This window comes from Fusarium solani (assembly GCF_023522795.1).
Source record: "Fusarium solani strain SB1 chromosome Unknown bctg00000001, whole genome shotgun sequence".
NCBI classification, from domain to species: Eukaryota; Fungi; Ascomycota; class Sordariomycetes; order Hypocreales; family Nectriaceae; genus Fusarium; species Fusarium solani.
Genome location: NW_027072156.1, coordinates 712,749 through 732,377, shown reverse-complemented (window position 1 = coordinate 732,377; position 19,629 = coordinate 712,749). Strand labels below are relative to the sequence as shown.

At 52.1% G+C, this 19,629-nt stretch overlaps 8 protein-coding genes across 8 annotated transcripts; 5 read left to right on the top strand and 3 right to left on the bottom strand.

The window, feature by feature from the left end:
- Nucleotides 1–48: 48 nt before the first annotated feature.
- MRS44_002336 (uncharacterized protein) lies at nt 49–1,869 on the top strand (the record flags this gene model as incomplete). Its single annotated transcript, XM_046272311.2, has 1 exon — nt 49–1,869. The coding sequence occupies one exon, from the start codon at nt 49–51 to the stop codon at nt 1,867–1,869; it is 1,821 nt and encodes a 606-aa protein (XP_046126912.1).
- A 739-nt stretch (nt 1,870–2,608) lies between these two features.
- On the top strand, nt 2,609–2,863 carry MRS44_002335 (uncharacterized protein; the record flags this gene model as incomplete). The annotated part of the gene is made up of 1 exon (XM_046271532.1): nt 2,609–2,863. The coding sequence occupies one exon, from the start codon at nt 2,609–2,611 to the stop codon at nt 2,861–2,863; it is 255 nt and encodes an 84-aa protein (XP_046126911.1).
- A 1,749-nt stretch (nt 2,864–4,612) lies between these two features.
- MRS44_002334 (uncharacterized protein) lies at nt 4,613–5,460 on the bottom strand (the record flags this gene model as incomplete). Its single annotated transcript, XM_046284843.2, has 2 exons — nt 4,613–4,973; nt 5,033–5,460. 2 exons carry the CDS (start codon nt 5,458–5,460, stop codon nt 4,613–4,615), a joined length of 789 nt encoding a protein of 262 aa, XP_046126910.2.
- A 626-nt stretch (nt 5,461–6,086) lies between these two features.
- Nucleotides 6,087–6,380, bottom strand: MRS44_002333 (uncharacterized protein; the record flags this gene model as incomplete). The annotated part of the gene is made up of 1 exon (XM_046284842.2): nt 6,087–6,380. One exon carries the CDS (start codon nt 6,378–6,380, stop codon nt 6,087–6,089), a length of 294 nt encoding a protein of 97 aa, XP_046126909.2.
- Nucleotides 6,381–7,200: 820 nt separating this feature from the next.
- MRS44_002332 (uncharacterized protein) lies at nt 7,201–8,625 on the bottom strand (the record flags this gene model as incomplete). The annotated part of the gene is made up of 2 exons (XM_046279695.2): nt 7,201–8,397; nt 8,461–8,625. The coding sequence occupies 2 exons, from the start codon at nt 8,623–8,625 to the stop codon at nt 7,201–7,203; spliced, it is 1,362 nt and encodes a 453-aa protein (XP_046126908.2).
- Nucleotides 8,626–10,008: 1,383 nt separating this feature from the next.
- On the top strand, nt 10,009–11,670 carry MRS44_002331 (uncharacterized protein; the record flags this gene model as incomplete). Its single annotated transcript, XM_065622778.1, has 4 exons — nt 10,009–10,122; nt 10,204–10,495; nt 10,558–10,789; nt 10,848–11,670. 4 exons carry the CDS (start codon nt 10,009–10,011, stop codon nt 11,668–11,670), a joined length of 1,461 nt encoding a protein of 486 aa, XP_065478850.1.
- Nucleotides 11,671–11,984: 314 nt separating this feature from the next.
- MRS44_002330 (uncharacterized protein) lies at nt 11,985–13,080 on the top strand (the record flags this gene model as incomplete). The annotated part of the gene is made up of 2 exons (XM_065622777.1): nt 11,985–12,212; nt 12,277–13,080. The coding sequence occupies 2 exons, from the start codon at nt 11,985–11,987 to the stop codon at nt 13,078–13,080; spliced, it is 1,032 nt and encodes a 343-aa protein (XP_065478849.1).
- An 814-nt stretch (nt 13,081–13,894) lies between these two features.
- On the top strand, nt 13,895–19,619 carry MRS44_002329 (uncharacterized protein; the record flags this gene model as incomplete). Its single annotated transcript, XM_046282540.2, has 13 exons — nt 13,895–14,145; nt 14,195–14,312; nt 14,368–14,395; nt 14,453–14,771; nt 14,822–15,179; nt 15,229–15,369; nt 15,437–15,679; nt 15,738–15,950; nt 16,004–16,039; nt 16,279–16,430; nt 16,838–17,679; nt 17,730–18,425; nt 18,478–19,619. 13 exons carry the CDS (start codon nt 13,895–13,897, stop codon nt 19,617–19,619), a joined length of 4,539 nt encoding a protein of 1,512 aa, XP_046126905.2.
- Between the last annotated feature and the right edge of the window lie 10 nt (nt 19,620–19,629).

Sequence of the window (19,629 nt, the reverse complement as noted above, 5' to 3'; positions counted from 1 at the left end):
CAGCATTCATCACAGACTCATCCTGTGGCTGAGCGACTCAATGCGGCGATGGATCTTTCACTAGACGACATCCTATACTCGGGCGGCGACAACACCGAGCTGGCCATCCCGTACGACGACGTCGATGATCTCGCCCCTCAATCACGCAGCTCCTCAAACTCACTCGCAGGCGCCAACAGCCATGTCGACGCGCTCTCGCACACATCCAACCCAAGCAGCGGGCTCGATCTACCGAGTCCGGGCTTTCCAAATGCCCAGATCGACTGGCATGCCGACTTTCAGCAGGCCAGGGCCGTGACCGATCCTCCCGCGGATGACTTCTCATTTCTGAATCAGCCCGCCCTTGACTGGGGTAATCCGCCGCCTCTACCGACCGGCAATGACCCGATAAAGACACCAATGACTACTATTGATGAATTCTTCATCAAGAATGGCGCTTCTCGGCCTCCTGCACCTTGCACAAACTGTCGCCGACGACGTCTCCAGTGCCTCATCCTCCACACCACCGTCGACAATCCCAACCCCACCAAGTCGTGCTCCAGCTGTGTGGCTCTGTTCCGTGAGTGCAGCTTATCTGGACGTCAGAAGCGAGAGCCCTCAGCCTTTGAGACGTCTGAACCAGTCATTGGTCATCTTCATGGAGTGAGCGAGGACAACGTTCTGAGTGTGCCGACAACGATCCAGGAGGGCCAAAGTGGCCAGTCACACCCTCAAGAGCTTTCACTTGCTGCATTGTCTGGTAAACGGGCGAATACACGATCAGTACGAAAGACACGAGTGCTCAGAAACTGGTTCATCTCTCACATTGACCATCCCTATCCATCCGAGGAAGAAAAGGTCAGTCTCGCCCAGCAATCCGGACTGAGTCGGAGCCAAGTAGTCAACTGGTTCGCCAACACGAGACGTCGACACCGATTATCATCAGCCTACTCTACATCTCCAGGCCGGGGTCGCCAAGGATTTGCACCGGGATCACCCATGCCTCACTACCTCCGCAAGAACATGTCGCCTATGGATCGCTGGCGCAACTCACCTCCTGAAGAGGAAGGGGCCTCCGCATCCGCCATTCAGAACGCTCTCTCTGCTCAATCCAGCGCTCACAGCTCATTCGAGGGCTACGACTTGGGGATATTCGATGTTCCCGGTTCGTCTGTGAGCAACGACTCCCTCTGGCAGTCTGCCTTTCAAGATGTTTCGTCAAACTCGGCGTCTTCATGTTACTCGTTCCGCTCAAGGGAAAACACGTTTCTGTCTCGCTCTGCAAACAGCTCGGCGGGTGAAGGCCCTTCCATGTCACGACCTACATCATCGAGGTCAAAGAGCAAGAAGTTTGTGGGTTTCCAGTGCACGTTTTGTCGACAAAGCTTCAAGAAAAAGTACGATTGGGTCCGGCACGAGAGATCCATTCACCTTCCCGGTCTTGACGCCTGGATCTGTTCGCTTCCCGTCTCTCCCGACCAGTCGTTCCTCGTCTGGCGCGTCAACGAGAGCGGCCCGCAATGCCTCTTCTGTGGCGACGACTCACCAAGCGACGAACACATCCAAGCCCACGAATTCGACACCTGTGCCGAGAGGCCAGTCTCGGAGCGCAAATTTACGCGTAAAGATCACCTCTGGCAGCATCTGCACAAATTCCACGGCTGCCGCAAATGGGACGGGTGGAAGCCGGACCTGAGCCTGCTCCAGCAACGCCAAGATGCGATCAGGAGCAAATGCGGCTTCTGCCAGGTCATGATGGACAGCTGGGAGGAACGGGCGGATCACCTGGCAGCGCACTTCCGGTCGGGGTTGACGATGGAGCACTGGGTCGGCGGGTCAGGGATACATGATCCCGGGGATATGGATACAGAAGAGCGGCTTGTGACGTGACCGAGGAGGTTCCCAAGTGGGTATGCGGTCGGCACGTAGACCGGCTATGGGCCGTGACTCTGGGGTTGGACGTGGACTAGGGTCGGGAATAGTGATCAAGTAATGTCCAGACCCTGCAGCCTAGACACGTGCGGATCCTGTCAGCTGCCGGACCTCCACTTGTCTAGCTCAACGGCCCCTTGGCATTGATGGCGTGAGAAGCCTTAAGACGTAGTCTCAGAGTGCAATGGCAAAAGCCAGACAAAGCCTCCAACTTCCCCCCAAGAAAACCGCAGCTGAAAAAAAACTTCAAAACAAGAGTCATCATCCTTGCCCCTGTGGGGAGTCATGAAGTTGCATTGCAATACGGACATGTGAATCCGGAGTTCGGTTCGGCCTCCAACAAAACCCCCCACACCCCCGGTCAACTGACATGTCAACCTCAGCCATCCATGCAAAGGCTCGAGGCCCAGAACCAGAAGATTCCTGTTTATTCCCCCGTCTCCCCGGGAGGATTACCTCTTTGGCTGGATCGGGAAACGTCGCACCGCTTGCGGGGTTTTTTTATTAATGGCGTTTGGGTTTTTTCTTTCGTCTTGAGTTCTCCTTCTTTCTCTCTCTCCTCGGCATTCTTTCCTTTCCTTCATTCTTACTCACATCTCTCTGCTGTTTCTCCTTGCGTGTCTAGGCTGTCAATAACCTTCACTTCAACAACAACAACCACAACAAAACAACAAAGACCAATCCTCCAACAGTCAACATGATCATCACCCGCGCTCTCTCCGTCACCAACTTTGTTGTCGCCAGCTCGGCGCTCAGCTTCCAGGTGGGTGTGCTGTACCCGTGGCACAAGCAACTGGACGACGACTTCGAGGCTCTCAAGAGGGAGCACATGCGCGTCCTCACGGCCGTCGAGTCCAAGGTCGAGCAGGGCCAGGACTCTCCTGCCTTTGTCGACGAGAGCCGCCGCAGCATCCGTGGCATGCTGGGCAACCTGGCTGCCTGGAAGGCCTGAGCGAAAAAATGAGAGGCCGCCGACTTCGGGGGTTGGGCGTCAGCACCCCTTAAAACAACAACACATCAACAACACCATACCTCCTCCTCCTCCCTCCCAAACTACACCTTGGCGATCGATGACAATACAATAGCGATGGAAACATCAATCAATCACCCTACATCGCTCTGGCATCTTTTGCCACTCTCTCACGACACTCAATCAACATTCTTGCGCATCCGGAGTTTCTCGGCGTTTTGCTTCGGCCCGGGTGGGGCCGGTCCACGGTCTCGATCCGGGTGATCACGTGCACCCCCCGAGCGCCACCACGGTTTCTCCCGACCGCCGGACCATCATCACCGGGGGGCCTCGGCACGGGATCAAATCAGGGGGGTACACATACATTTACTTTTTTGGCTCATGATACACACACAACACAACATACAGAAAGGAATAGTTGCATCTTGACATTTTTGTTCCTGTTTAGACAGCCTAGACATCAAGTCATATAACAGTTAGAATGAGATTTGCCTAAGACCATTACTCTCTCCCTCTCCGCGTGACGTCGCCGATGTCTGGAGTGCATGATCTATTTGCCGCCCCCGTGTTCGCTTGGGTTTGATTCAAGGACAAATGGATCCGTTGGGCCGTGTTGCAGCGCCAAATGCTACGTAATCGCGACCGGGAACAGCATCCTTGCAGTCGGGAATAGGGTAGCTCTGCAGGCCACCGACCAGTAACGCAACGAAAAAGCAACTTTGTTTGCAACCCCCAAGAAAGGCAGATACATGTGCGATAACCTTAAAACTACATGATGTGTGTATGTTGATAGCTCTTTTTCACGTTTGCCGGTTGTGATGGTGTGCCCAAGCATGGCATGCGCTGTCGATCCCTGTTCGCGACGTTTAACGGCAAACGCAAGCGTGTCTTGGTCACCAACAACACGGTAAACATCATTAAAGACGCTCAGATCCGCAACAATGTTAGCATAAGATATGGTAGTTCCACAATAAGAATCCGTATGTTTATCTGGATGATTGTAGTATTAGAGCCATTATTTGACCGAGTTCGCGCGTAGTCGCTATACGCCTTGGGAGCACTCTGCCAGTCAGGAAACATCTAGAGTTACAGTGGACCCAGCCTAGCCTTAACACTGGTTTATTCTGGGACACGATGCTTTATTGCCTTCTCAACCTCTTGTCCTAGACCGGCCGAGTCGAGAGGGAAATCACAAGATGGGACACACGAGCACCTGTGGCTTTGAATCGACTTCATAATGATTTAATACCTTTGGTATTGCAACTTCGTCAACATTGAGCCATGCAAAGCATTAGGAATAATACAGAGAACACAGTTGAATAGATATCCATTGGTCAATAGTCGGGTAGACCAGACTACAATCACGTTGTTTCTTTGCAGCGTAGTTTCGAAGGAAACACTAGTTTCAACTGGTCATCTCATTTGCTGCTATGCCAGGCTCATTTGATGGTCACGAAACCATGTTCAATTACCAGTTCATCTTTCCCTTTGCGCGTGGTTACTTTCACAGGATGCTCATCTGGGACCAAATACACACACTACCAGCCAACTGGATAGTGTTGAGCACACCTTGGCGAGGTTCGAGCTTATCGTATTGCACATGTCCCATGCAGTCAAGTCGCAATTGTGATGCACTGATTCTTCATTAGAAATTAAATCCGCTATCATCTTTGATAACCCCCCACCCCACCTTGGCTGCCTGTCATGGGAAGGCCTTGTTCAGCACCAGGCTTACTGAGCACCGCACACGCGCGTGAGGCTGGTGTCATCCAAGACAATAAGGACGAGGCTGAAATCGCCATCGCAGCTGACATTGAAGATGACCTCGACGTCGGTGACATCCTCACTCTCGCTGGGCGTGCTCCAGAAGGCCTCTCCCTGCTGCCAGCCGATTTGGCCCAAGGTGCCGACCTCTGTGCCCTGGGCGAGCTCTTGACCGTTGATGCTTGGGGTGACATAGCAGGTAAAGAAGGGTGCGCTGACGGCGCTGTAGTTGATCAAGTAGTACTGGAGCCGGTAGTTGTGAGGGCTAACCCTGGGGATGGTCTGGCTGAACTGCCTTGTGCTGTCGGCTTGCGTCAAAGAGGCGATGCTGATTGGGTTGTTAGTCTCTCTGTGTGTGTCAACGGATGCTAGAGTTAGATGACATACACACCGTAGGGCTGGGAACGGGACAGCTGGCTGCTGAATTGAGTTCCTTGACCAAAGACCCAAGGGGTACCGTTGTCGTTGTCGTCGAAGCTGGGGTTGACAAGGATCTGGGTTTCGACACAGACCTCAGCGGAAGAGGTTGTGGCGGTGGTGCTGGCGATGGTTGAAGACTCTTGAGTGGAGGTAGAGGCGTCTGTGATGGTCGTGAAGGTTTCGATGCTGACAGTGGAGGAGGACTCGGTAGCCGTGTATGACTCGACACTGATGGTGCTGGATGTCTCGGTGGCTGTGGAGGATGCCACGCTGACGGTTGAAGATGCCTCTGTGGTGGTGGTAGCCACGGTCGTCGATCCTGAGGGTCGGCAGACGGCAGCGTTGGCGCCGAGGGCACCAAAGGCCGCGAGGAGGGCGACAAAGTGACGAGCCATTGCGAATGGAATTAATTAACGAGTGACAGATAGCAAAAGCTACAGATGATCAAGTGAAAGACAACGAGCGACTGCTTGAGAAAGACGAGACGGGGCGATCTCTGATCCTTATGAATACCCACTTACAAGATAAAAATGTCAGTGTTGTTGGTTGTTCGCAATCTCTCGATGCAAGACTAATCACTTCCGGGCAAGCCACTGCCGCTGAAGACCCGTATTTGCTTGTTAGCGCGCAGCTGAAGCCAATATTTCACCAGACTATCGATTCTAGATCAAATGGTTTCCAGGCACCTAGCGAATCAGTGATGTTGCCGAGAAGTGACGGGCGCCTCGCTTGTTGATCTCGTTATAACGGGTGCCTCCGATGCATGGTCGAGGGGAGCCGTTGAGAAACGCTCGTGGCTGTTGGCCAAGACGATTGCGCGTCCCGAGAGAGTAATGAGCCAACACATGGGAGAGCGGACATGTATGATCGATAATTGCTGACTGTAAAGCATGGGTATTCGTGTATCTGTGTGCATCGCTAATATAAACTTTCCCGTCCGGTGTTCGGTGGTGTTGGGACCGTGTTCTTCCTTCATCCACCCAGCACTTCAACAAACAACCACAATCGTGCATATCTTCCTTTATTCATCCACCTTGAAATGAACCGGATTGTTGATGCTATTTGTCAATGCGACCTGGAAATATCCTGCCGTCGACTCCTGCGATGCCGCGACGCGAATGGGCGTTGAGTCGAACTGCTGGGAGATCCTGACCACCATGGGCGTCTCGCCGCTGGTGATGTCCCCGAGGTGAGAGCTGATGCGCAGGAGGATGACTAGAATGCCGAATAGGGCGCCTGTGGCGGCGAGCTTGACAAGCAGGTCGAAGAAGGCGATGACCTTGAGGAAGCTGGATGACTTCTCGGGAGGGGCCATGACGGGCGCGGGAGGCTGCGTAAGCGTTGGGTTGGCGTCTGGGGTCGGGGACTTTTCAGCCATCAATCTAACGAGGCGCGATGGCGTTTCGACAAGTGGCGGGTTGAGTCAAACGTGGTGGAGAGTGTGATAAAGTGCGAGTTGGTGATGGCGTAGCCCAGGCTGATGATTTCACCAAATAAGCACCAAAAGGGAGGGCGAGATCAGATCAAAAGGTAGGTTAAGAGACTGGGAAAAGTGGACTTAAATAGAGTGCATCTTACAGTAACCATATCCTCGCAGGGCTGAAAGATATCCAGGATCCAGTGTTTCAATTAGGCTCATAACCTCATTCAAGGGGCACGCCGTGATTCTTGGCATGTTGCAGTGCAGATGGTGGCTGACACAGGGCGCAGATAGTGTGCTAACACTTTTGCAACGGTTTGGCTGAGAAGCCTTGTGGGAGACGCCAGCTCCCGTTAAGCAAACATCTCATCGGCGCCACATTGTGCCGTCTGCTGGGATCTTCTCCAGCTGAACGACACCCCTGTCGAGTTGGATCAACCCTCACGCATCACAACCTCACAAAATCGAGCTAGGCACCCGACCAGCAGCGGCCGATTTGCCAAGATCAGTTAGACCTTTATAGATAGAGCCTCCTAACGACAAGTCAAATTCGACAATCGTCCTTGATGCATCTTGTGAAACCGCCACATGACCTCCCGCAGATTCCCGTGCCACACAGCGACATCCCAGATTCCAGAACACTTTTCGACCCACCACCCCCTCGATGGATTAGGCCTCTCATACATGATTCATTGACTTGCCAGACAAGAAAACCTCAATTGTAATGCCGGCACCTGCAGTTGTCACAACGTAGGATGAAGCTGGTGTCGACATCCTCGATCCAGCAGCCGAAATCATGTCCACAGTTGCGGCAATAGTCGCGGTTTTCCACAATGTCCAGGAGGTCATCAATCTTCTTTTGCAATGCAGTCACTTCGTCTCTCGCTGTGTTTTTCTGAGCAGTGACACTGTTGTGTTGGGTGGTCAGGGTCGTCATTCGCTGCTGCAGTGCGGCGCGTTCAGACCACAAGTTCGCGTAATTCTGCTTTTCAGTGTCGAGCGCCTTTTGAAGGCTGTCGCGCGAGGATAGCAGTGTCGCTGCTCTAGTTCTCTCTGACTCGTAATCCTGCCTGATGCGGTCACGCCCAGACACGGCTGCGAGCTTCTGCTTTCTCTCCTCATCAAGAGCACGTTGAGCACTGTCGCGTTCCATCGCCAAGTCCAAGTTCTTCTTGGTGGCAAGGTCACACTCTGTGGATGCGGCCGAAAAACTGTCTTTCAGGCTAGAGAGGTTTTGCTGGAGTCTGTCGATGTTCTCTTGATCCCGCACCCTTTGATCCTGGATCTTCGCAAGCTGATTCTCATTCGCCTGCAGCTTGGCAACAGTCTTCTGGAGCAGCTTCAAGCCGAAGTTGGGCAGGGTCGTGAGCTTTTCGAAACCGGTAGTGTTCAACAGGATCTGGACGTGCTCCGCGGCGAAGGAAAAAACCAGCTCGTGGAGCTGGGCGTCCTCACTCGATTTGTGGGCGGAAATGGCTAGGTACGGAAAGATTTCGACGGGGAACTCGTCGCTTGAGATGATGTCCTGGATGTACCTGTTTGCGCGATCGCAAAGCTTAGGCAGTTTGTAGTAATGGCCAATCGCGTTGACCTCGACATGGCAAAGGAGGCTATCGCGCACCACAGCCGGGGGAGGAGTAGATGGAGGAGAGGGGCCCGGGGACAGAGTTTCGAGAGTGTTCTTTCCAGATCCGCTGACTGTAAATGATGAGAATCGGAATTCGCCAGACGCAAGACGCACGAGAGAGAGGCCGTTACCTTGTATGTTGGGATGAGGCGCCCACCCAGACGTGTTGGCCATGCAGAGGACATCTCCGTTGATGATATAGTCCTCGTGATAGAGGAAATCAACCATGCATTCGACTGTGGCAAGGTCGAAGCCTGTGATGTGCAGCGAGCTGCTCCGTGACTCCTGAAGACAAGGTGAGCAAGCTGCGCTGGTGCTTCGAAGTAAACAACGTCAGCGATGACATACCTTTGCGGCCTTCTCCAAACCTGCGGCGATGACGGGAGACTGGGCACAGACGACGACTTTGTGAAGCTTAAACTCCTTCCCCTGGCAGACGATGGCGCAGTCGCTGAACTTTCCCGTCTGGAGGAGCTCAGAGAGCATGCCGTTATTGACGGCCGGAGGTGGCATGTCGACTAGAGGTGAAGTGCAAAGTGTAACAATAGAGATCAAGGGTCGCACACGAGCTGAGTATCGTATAACGATGCGGCCGCGCTCCGAGAGAGGCGAAACCGGGGAGAGTTGAAAGAACGAGAGGCGGAGGTAACGAGAGACGAGAGAAAGAAAAGAAAAACGCGCCTCAAGTTGATGAGTCGCGATAATTTCGCGTGCCTGTTCGTGTATCCTAAGGCTTAGGATGAGGGGTGCTAGGCAACTGGCCTCTCGTTGCGGCAGGAACGCGCCGCTACTGCCGAGCTTTCGAAAGTGACTCATGGAGAATTTCAATCACTGTACGCCCATTAATCATCACTGGCGCGATCTAGTCAAAACTGGCTGAGTAGAACCGAAAAAGGATGCATTGAGGAGATATCTTGTCACTGGTGTTGACTTGTCCCGCAGAGCCTCCCAACTCACTTAAAGCGGTATCGATAAGCTCTACGTACAATTCCACCCCGGTTTGACCATGGTTGAGTACAAGGCTCTTTGAATGCCATGATTCTTTTCAATAAATCTTTGCGCAGCGGCCATCAAAATCGCCAAGGCAACGAACGAATACCATCTATGCACTCAGCTCGGCTTGCCCTGTCAATAAGTTCGAGCAACTCCAGGTTCACAAGCCTCTCCGACAAATCTTGATAGAGATCATCTTCAAATTACTGTTAGGGTAATAATTGCCATTCTCTTATACCAAGTCTGGCTGTTTGGTGTGGAACTGGGGATAATGCTCGGCGATCTCTGGCACTAGCAACGACCACCTTGAAGGAAAGCAAGATAACTCCGTCGCCATTTCCCCATGGAACCAAAGGAAGAAGCGCCAAGTATGCACATGTACCTGAATCAGAAGCAGACTCGTCCATGCTCAATACTCACAGTCTGATAACTGGGACGAGACACAGGGATATCCATCCACGTACCTGACTTGGGAGGAGAGACAAGGAGGTAAAAAGTCTGACGGGGGTCGACCTTATTTCCTTTGAGTTTTCTTCTAGTTTCTAAAGAACAGTGTCAGGAACGAAATCTTATTCTCATAGTTTTCGATGACAATGGGTTCATTGACAGCGCCGCTTGAATACCTTTGTATCCTCCCTCGCTCACATCATACGTTCCCATTCTCTTAGGGTTGTCCAGAAGGGGTCAGGATCACCATAAAAACACCCAAGACTTGTTTTTATTGGACAATTATTGGTCCGCGAGAGCACAGTTGGGACGCCACAGCCTGCATCCCACCCCCCCTGTCACCTCAAAAAGATCGCAGAGATGTTATCGCAACAGCGTATTTAGGTGAAATCAGTTTACGTCGCTGCGATGATTTCATTTCATTTAACCGCAAACTTTGCCCCTCATAATTTCTTCATGGCCCAGCGCTCTCATCCGACCTCATTACCGTCACTTTCCATCCCACAGCGCAAAGGTCAACAATCCACTCCCGCTCCGCCAAGGCTTGAGAATCCCATGTCCACTAGAGAGGTAGGTACTCATCTAAGCAGCCTCGCCCTTTTACGATGATATTGTCTTCGCCTCTATAGATCGTATTTCTGACGTGACTAGGTTCAAACAGACACCCCTCGGACTGAAGGCTCAGGGAATAAGGAACAGCCATACCAAATCCAGCGTCTTCTCAACAACGACCCTGAGAACGACACCACTCTTTTGGGCTTTGTTTTTCAGCGCTCGCTGGCAAATGAGGTAGACCCTGGAGTTCCCGCCGAAAACTTGGTTCACTTCCCACAAACGAGTGGAGATTATTATTCTTTGGCCTCCGGAGCAGTGGGCTATCACGAACAGCGATCCGGCAGCCGTATCGGAAACATCAAAGCACGCTTCGGTAGCGGTCTGGGCGGTTAGTTGCAGGATCGCTCTTCCCGGGATATCTCCATTCTCGCTTTGACTGCGCACCCCGAGACGACCTCATGTCGCCCTCTCAGCGCCAGCGAGTCAAAGGCGACACTCCTGTATCGCAAAACAACGATCCAGACGACTCAAAACGAGCAGCAACAATGAAAAAACAACAAACAGATCTCAAACTTCGCTGCCCCATTCGCGCTCATGCTCACAAATGCTCTGACGATGGCATGGAGATTGAGCTGCTCGCGTGCGATGAAGATCAAACCTTCCCAGCGATAGACAAACTCAAGTAAGTGATATGCTCGAAAAGTTACCAATTACGTCCGCTAACTCATGCAAAATGTAAGTGAGCATCTATCTCGAGTACACTCGCTCAAGTACGTATGCCTGCTCTGCAAGACGAAATTTCCGGTCGTCAACAAGAATCATCTGGCAAACCTGAGGCGAGGTCATCCTTGTGGAGAAAATCCCTGGCCCAAGAAAGGCAAACATGTCAATCAATGGAACTTGATGAGCCAGGAGCAGCATGACCGGTGGACCGCCTGGACGAGTGCTAATAACAAACGCCATCAGCCTGAAGATGGGCCACGAGAAAAGAAAGCATTTTGGAGCTGGAGGAAGATTTACGAGAGCCTCTATCCAAACACCACCAGCTTTCCGGCTGCATCTGTAGTCAACGGGGGATTGGAGGATGCTGGCCGAATGGTTTTGAAGGATAAAGACCAGAGGCCTGATGCCAGACTCAGTGGGGAGCCACAACAACCTTCTGTCGATGACGCTGCAGCATCTCCCGAACCCTTGGAAGAGACGACGTTTGGCGAAAGCCTCAGCCCACTCACATACCTTTTGAGTCCTTTCTCCGCGGACCGGAGGCTTGGACAGGGGTTGCACTTAGAGACAGGGAGCCAAGGCTCATGGCCAGAGACCTCAACCGGCCCTGAGTCCATGGCATTTTCATCGACATCGGGCACAACCGACAATCTAAGGCCGACGACGCCCTCCTTTATCTCCTTCACCGACGACCTTTCGACTGCTTGGCCATTCCAAATTGCCGAACCCCATCCTTACACGGGTGACAGAGACAAAGATATCTATGACGGAAATCCGCAGGACTTCTTCAGGCGGGAGGACCAGAGCTTTCCCGAACTGGGCGATGAAGGGGACTTCTGAGAAGAGACTGTAAGGAGGTATCACTTGCTGGGTGCCTGAATATTTCTGTAGTTAGCCTTGGGAATGGACGTTGGGTCAGAGTTGCATGAATAGACCACCTTGGTCACACCGTCGCCTGGCCTCTATGCCTTGAACCTGGCTGAAAAACAGCCTTGCATGACCTGTGGCGCTGGATGGTACTTCCAATGGCTGAATATATTTCCTCTAGCTCCTGAGTGGCCAGCTTCTGCACTTCGGGCGAGCGCTGGAGCTGAGAAGCCAAGAGTACTCAGCCACATGTGTCAAAACGTGATTCATGCGGGGTTAAGAAAAGAATGCCTCGTTTCCTGGGCATATCAGAACGCCCAGCTTGCCTCAACTCAAAGAAGCCCGTATCGTCTCATGCGTTGCGTGTTTTGACATCTCCCTTTCTACGAACTTGCCCCAGGCTCTGCACCCAGTCGCTCACTTCAACAACGCCTTCGGCCCTCATGGCGGAGTCCGGTGGAGTCATGAATCGGCTCAAGGCTGCCTTGGAGGGGGCTGGTTTGAAAAAGGCAACTGTAAGTTGCAGCAGCAAACCTCGGCTTTGACGCCGCCCTGACTAAACAAGACACCTCAATGCAGTTGGATGAGAGTCCGGAGTACAAAAACTTTGTGACTGTAAGGGACCTCGCGGGGCTGTTTGAGGGCATCTGTCCTGCAACCCCAAATTTCCTCCTTGCTTATAAACAGCGTGTTGAGGAAATCTACGGATCGACTGCGCCTGGAACCCTCAACGGGTATACTTTATCGATACGTGTTGCTCTCCGCGATATGACGGACGCCAGGTTACCCTATCCGAGCCTTGACGGAGCTGTTGTTCATTTGCATCTCCTCGCTTGCATCATAGCACTCGGTTCGGATGCCGAAGAGGCCACGAGCACCTGGGAGAGCATCGTAGCTTTTAGGACGCTGGATCAGGCTGAATTGCGGGGAGACATTACTCGTTCCCGGCTCGCCACATGGGATTCGAGCGCGCGCGCATGGATTGAACTGGGCGATAAATGCATGTCAAAGAAGAAAAACCAGCTTGAATCCCTACTCCAACAAGTGGAGCTCGCCCCCTGGAAGATGTTTCCTATCATCGCCGAAAGCTATACTGGAACACAGAGGGTTTCTGCCTTGATCAATGTATGGCTCTCCGCCTTAACCATCATGGAGAATCTCACCTTGGGACGGCGTCAAGAGGTACAAGATGGAGAAGTACTACGAGTGCTTCCAGCGTTCCATCTGTACCCTGATGTGTATGCATTTGGATCTCGCAATGTCGAGGCCCATATGCATGATGCTTTGGTGCCACCGCGGGGCGTTTTAACCGTTGACTTCGGCCCAGGCGCCAAAGCAACATCAAACGAGATCTTCCGGTCCCTCCCGCTTCCCGATGTGTGATGCTATGGTCATCCACTGGGTCGGCGTTCCCCTTTGCCCGCATCATACCTGTTTGGTCTTGGAATACTCTCGGTATGGACTAGTGGAGAGTTGCCGTCTGCTATCTTCTGGCGCAGTTATCTCATCGAGGGCCGAGCTTCAACTGTAACAAAGAACACATTATCAAAACATCATAGAAATCCTAATGCTAACACAGCTGTCGTCTGCGATGGCAGCCTGTCCTACATACTGGAGTAGAGCAGCTAGGAATATGGAGATTAAGAAGTTCCCAAGCAAGGTAAATAGGGCGTTTTAAAGCAAGGTAAATAGGGCGTTTTAAAGCAAGCGCAGGAAGACAGAGCATTCACGAACGGATTCTCTCGTTAAGGCGACACCGCTTCGAATGAGGTGAGTGCGCCCAGAGTACCTAGGGTTGGCTCCATTTGGACTGGACTTGGATGGCTTGATTAGGTTGTAGATCGCTCGTCGATAAAGATGCGCCATTCATCGATAGTGTGTGAGCTAAACTTTCCGCCGGAGCGGATCGTGCATCAGCCGGAACGCCGTTCGAGTGAGATTAACTTGATTTTACAATAGTAGATGGCCTAGACCTGGCCATGGAGTACGGCACGAGCTGAAAGAGTCCAACTATCTGAACCGGAGGCCCAAGCTGGAGGAAAAGCCTTCAACTAGCCCTACGCCGTGTCTCAGGAGAGAAATGACGGTGGTGATGGGGGGAGCAATATAATATGAGGAAGAATCGCACTCAGTGGTGCCAAACAACCCCTCTTTTCAAGTTTCTAACATTTCCTTTCATCAACTTCAGGCCATCGCCATGAATGTCGAACAGCAGCTTACAAAGGCGCTCCAGGCCCAGTTCGAGAACGACAATGCCGACGAAAACAGGCTTAGGGAAATCAATGATCAAGTCAAACACTCGATCATCCACCAGCATAACTGGGAAGAGCTTCTCCATCCGATGCCGGTTCTGATACAGTCGATTGCAGCTTGTTTCGCTGCTGCAAGGTGCGACATGACGCACGGCTACAGGCCTAACCAGCCGGTCGGCAAGTTCGAGAGTTTGACGTCAGTCTCTTGATCGAATCTTTTGGGGCCAGCACTAACTATGAGATAGTAAAGAGCAGCTTGCCAGTAACTTGGACCGGTGCGGCGAGCTCGGTGATCGAGCGATCATGTTATTTCACGAAAACATGCTTGGTGTTAGGCATGGCACCATGAACTTCGATTTTATGGTATGATGGACGTGCAGTTACTACTGAGAGATGCAAAGCGCTGATATGATGGCAGGCCGAGGACGTTGTGAGGTTTATGGAGGGTAAGTGACTGAGCACCATTCACAAGAAGTTTGATAATTCTAACGCCGAAGCGGTAGATCCCGAATTGGCCGGCAGAATGCTCAAGTCCAGAGTCGATGAGCTCAAGAAGTATATCGAAGGGGCGTATTCCAACATTAAAGAGATTGATGAGGCTTTGGAGAGGTGGTTGAACCACACCACAGCCTTTCATGCGGGCTGCCTTCAGATGCAGTCGAGGATGAAGAATGAAGAGTGGGACGCTGCGATGGACCAATTCAGATTCAATTCTCAGACGAACACTTCGGAGGCACAGAGAACTGCGACCGAGATATTTGGGAAGCAAGTCGGCTCTGCCTTTGCGGCTTTCAGGAAGGCGGCTGATATCTGCCCACCGGGGTAAGGCGTCTGTCGATACTTCCCTTTCATGGGCTAATGTTCTTTGCTAGAAGCGATATTCTGGGCCAGCAGGTCGTAAGAGAGTTGGCTGATTTTGCCTCTACCTCTTTTGGCCAACTTCTCGAATCCTACAGCCAGAACCTCTTGCCTGACAGACGAGGCGTACAGAGTGAATATGTGCGAAGAAGGCAACTTCTCTACACCGACCCTGCCTACGCCGAAGTCAAGAGGAACATGGTCTACTTTGAGCTCATCAACGCGGTGGTGAACGGCGGTGACATGCGGTCATCCGAGAGTCTTTCTTTTGCCAAACAAATGCTGTCTGAAGCAAAGAATTCTTTTCAGTATCTTGCGACACGTGAAGAGCCTAGCCAGCAGCTACTCTCGGCACTTGATAACGCGATCAACGTGAGTTGCGACTAAGACAGTAAGGGCACAAGCTGACTGCAGAATGCAGATTGCTAACCTATTAGGGCCTGGAGGCGTCTATACGGGAATAAATGTGTACTCTCTGCAGCTTTCCTACAAGGCGACATACCTCTCTGTTCAAAAGCTAGCAGCCATCGGCAGGGCCCTGCCGGGGTCTGGTATAGGAGGTGTAAGTGATAGTTATCGGGACACAAGCATTCCAATAATGACCAGGTACTGATGATCAATCCCAACAGGGGCCTGTAATGGGCACGAGTCAAGATCTACGATCAATCATCTCCAGAACTGACACCAAATCTGTCCAAGCACAGGCCGTCCTGGATTCAGCAAAGTGTCGTTTGGCAACGAAGCAGAAGTATCTTTTCCAGTCTCACGAGCTTTACAGCGAGACGCATGATAAGATCGGTGAGCAGCTATCCCGAATCACAGAGGTCATTGCGGAATTGGGCGAGCTTGCCCAGAACAACAAGATGAGTCTGGTAGGCACATCTACATCTTGCCTGACGGGACCCAGAAACTAACCAGATGCTGTCATAGGAGGAGATCGAGACTATTCTCATTCGGTCTGCCGAGCTGATTGCTCACATCAAGGGCCAAGTTATGACTCTGTGTCGCTTCTTCAAGGCAGCTGTCGCCGCCATCGACGCCATGACTACGTACATGATCAACCCTTTCCTGGAGATGGCTGACAAAAGGAGCGGAGAGGGGAAGCGCCTTGGGAACTACAGCTTGGGCGATCTTAAGCGAACAGTGAGGCTTTTGTCAGCATCCGACTTGATCTTGGCTGACATATCTAATTCTAGGTCGCATCACAAGCCGCCATCACTCTCCGTGTATATGTCAGTGTGTTCAACGATTTCTCACGCCAGTGGTCCGACATTTGTCACGACCCCATCATGAATGGCTTGGGAAGGACACAGCAGCTCCGCTTCAAATTTCCATTCAATGAAATTGCCTCCGAGATCGATCAGCTGCAGGGCTGGTCAAAGATGACACGAGGCCGAATGGCAAACATGAGCTACCAGGCATGTGACCCTCTCGGTTGAAGTTTCGTGTACTGACTGAGAGTTTCTTGTAGTGGCGCAAGGATGTGCTTCAAAAGATTGGGGAGTGGGATGACAAGGCCAAACTTACCAACAGAGACCTGGCTCTGAAGCCGGAAACGCTGCAAGCGATTGATGCCGGAATGAGAGAGTTAGAGCGTGTTGCCAAGGATGCTATCACGCTGAGGTTTTACAATTCACCTCTTAACCAGTTTGGGTTGAACGAGGCAGCTTGAGAGGTAGTGATATCGTGGATAGGAGGCTCATTGACTCATTTCTATGCTCGCAATGTTATTGCTTTCATTCTCTTGATACAATCCTCCAAGCTCTTATCGTGACTGACTCAATCCATCCTAGCCTCAACGCTAGTCCAGGTGATGCCATCTCCAATCCGTCCTCGGTTAGCGTCACAAGGCGTGAATGACATTGACAAAAATGGAGCGCATCCAATCTCAAGTGGGGGGTGCCTCGTGGTGAGCCATCTTGAACTCGACAACTCACCCGCTGATACGACATCCACGGCTTCCAAGTTCTTCTATACAGCTTCTAGACCATCTTTAATCCTTTGTCTGCCTTCTGAATTATCCTTGCTAGTTCTTGGATGACCCCCGACTCCTCCTCCGGCGTCGGCATGGCTAATGTGCATCACCGAACCCTTGCCGCCGATCCCGGCGACGAATCCTTGGCCTCAGACCTGCATCTTGATCCTGGTGCTTTGATGGATCTTGATGCTTTGACCTTTCCACTTGGCGAAGGAGGATTTGGTGATCATGATTCGTCTTTCCAGCAGCCGCACCCGGACTTCTTCAACACCTCAATAGAAGAGCTGTGGTCCGCTTCTCTGGCCCATTCCGCTTCCGAAGATAACATCGCCGATGTCTTCGATCAACATCTACACAATGATTCTGTACCCAATGACGAGGTAGGACAAGCTAGCTCTGGTCCATCGAAGACAGGACATCTTCACAACCTCTCTGTTGACTCCGCAAAATCCGGATCCAGCGCCGCTGTCGCCGACGCAATCGCATCGCCAAGAAACCCTTCCCTCCCACCCAAGATTGGCCATCGCTTCACCCGAGAATCAGCCCGCGTCCTCAAACGATGGTTTTCTGAGCACAGCGAGCACCCTTACCCCAGTGAGGAGGAAAAAACTATGCTACAGTGCCAAACCGGCTTGAGCCGGACCCAAGTAACCAACTGGCTGGCCAACGCCCGGAGGCGTCGAGCAGCAGATGGAAGTGCTCGTGCATCCTCGAGGGGTCGATCTGGGTCAGCCCAAACATCAAGAAGAGCTGGAACGCCAATACCTCGAAGCAATACTTCTTATCGGAATATGGATCCTCTGCAGCGATGGGTCGATTCACCTCCTGAGAATGAACCTGCTGCCGCTTCTGCTATTGCCCGGGCGATGGCTTCCAGAGACGCATTGCCCTCATGTAAGTATCAACGAGCATATTGTTATAACCATTCTAACTCCTACTCTCAGTGACTCGGAGACACACTGGCTCCAGCGATGAAGGGTCGACTCACAGACGACGTCATGCATCTTCAGCGAGTAGCTTTGCCACCTCCAGTGCCTCGACCGACTCCCGATCCTCCAAGGGTTCGATAAGTGCATCCTCATCTCTCAGCCGAGGTCGTTCATACCGCAAGAGACGAACACAAAAGACATCTCTGGCCATCCCTCGACACGCCTTCCAATGCACCTTTTGTACTGAGACCTTCCGAACAAAGTATGACTGGCAACGACACGAGAACTCGCTACACTTACCACTTGAACGATGGGTCTGTTCTCCTCATGGACCTACTGCCGTGAATCCAGAAAACGATCAGACGTACTGCGTGTTCTGCGGCGAAGTTGATCCCAGCGAAACTCACCTCGCCACTCACAATCCCGCAGCCTGTCAGGAACGGTCTTTCAGTAGAAAAGATCATCTCAAACAGCACCTAAGATTAGTCCACAACGCCGGACTGATCGACCTATCTCTGAAGCTGTGGAAGGCCGAGAAGCCAGAGATTAAATCCCGATGCGGGTTCTGCAAGGCAGAGTTGGAGACTTGGCTGGACCGAGTTGATCATCTGTCGAATCATTTCAAACTGGGTTGCACCATGGCAGACTGGTCTGGGAACTGGGGGTTTGACGAACTGATCCTTGAGACACTGGAAAACGCTATGCCACCTTGTGAGTATCACCTTGGGGGTGATCAAGGAGCAGCACTAACAAATAACGCTAGATTTGATCGACTTTGAAAGGGGAACACCGTTTCCCTTTGAAGCGAGTGGAAAACCACCAGACTCTCCGCGGAGTGCGTACGAGTTGCTGACCATCGAGCTGGCGTACTTTATACAGAGCCATTACGACTCGACAGGAGACATGCCCAACAACAAAAGGCTGCAACTAGAGGCATGCCGCATTATCTTTGCATCTGAAGTCATGTTCCCTGAAGAGAATCCGGATATGCACGGTGGCTTCTCGTGGCTCAGAGACCTCATTCTGTCCTCGCTTGATATCACTCAACAAGCCCGTTTCGGACCTATACGCTCACGGGCCGAGAGTAGGTTATCCGTCATGAAGATCAAAGGCAAAAATGCACTGTTCGAGACATGTCCGCTTGAGTCCCACTTGCATGCATTTGTCCATGCGAAGCGCGCTGCTGGGGTGCTAGTTGTGCAAGACCACGAGCTACAGAAAGAAGCCTGCAGGATCATCACGCTCATGGAAGATGACATGGGATCAACCCCAGACTTTGTGGCAAACTGGTTGGTTACGCTGATTAGCAAGTCAACCGACTGGCTTCATGACTTTCGTCGACGGGCAAACCTGCTTTTGAAGGATGACTTGTGGAGCAGCGTTCCTCAGAGTGGTTCAAGCTCTCTACCGACTTGGATGACGAATGACCGTCAGGTACTTGATCTACTTTCGAACGATATGGGGCCGAGGAACTGGGCAAACACCGGCTTGTTGGGCTTGAACAATATGGACACTGGTATGGACCATGGTCTCCCGAGCGGCCAAACCAGCTCAACAGACCTTGTTGAACCCTGGCTAGGTCATTCAACTGCACCGCAAACATCACTGAGAAGCGCCAAATCACCTCTACCGGCGGCTCCAACCAGTGAGTGGCCCGTTTCTACCGGGTCTGGGGAAAGCCCTGGTACACCAGGGACGGGACCGAGCGAGGGCGACTCAAGTCTCCGACCTGCCTGGTTAAAGACGGGCATCTTTATCTTGAACGACTCGAACCACCACCGATGGTTGAAGCGCGAGCTCGCGAGATGGGTGACGGCAACAATGTCACCCAACAACCCCAACTGCCACGTTCCATCTGACGAGGAACTGAGGCATCAAGCTCGTTGCTTGTTGTTTAATGAGTGAGTCCTAATTC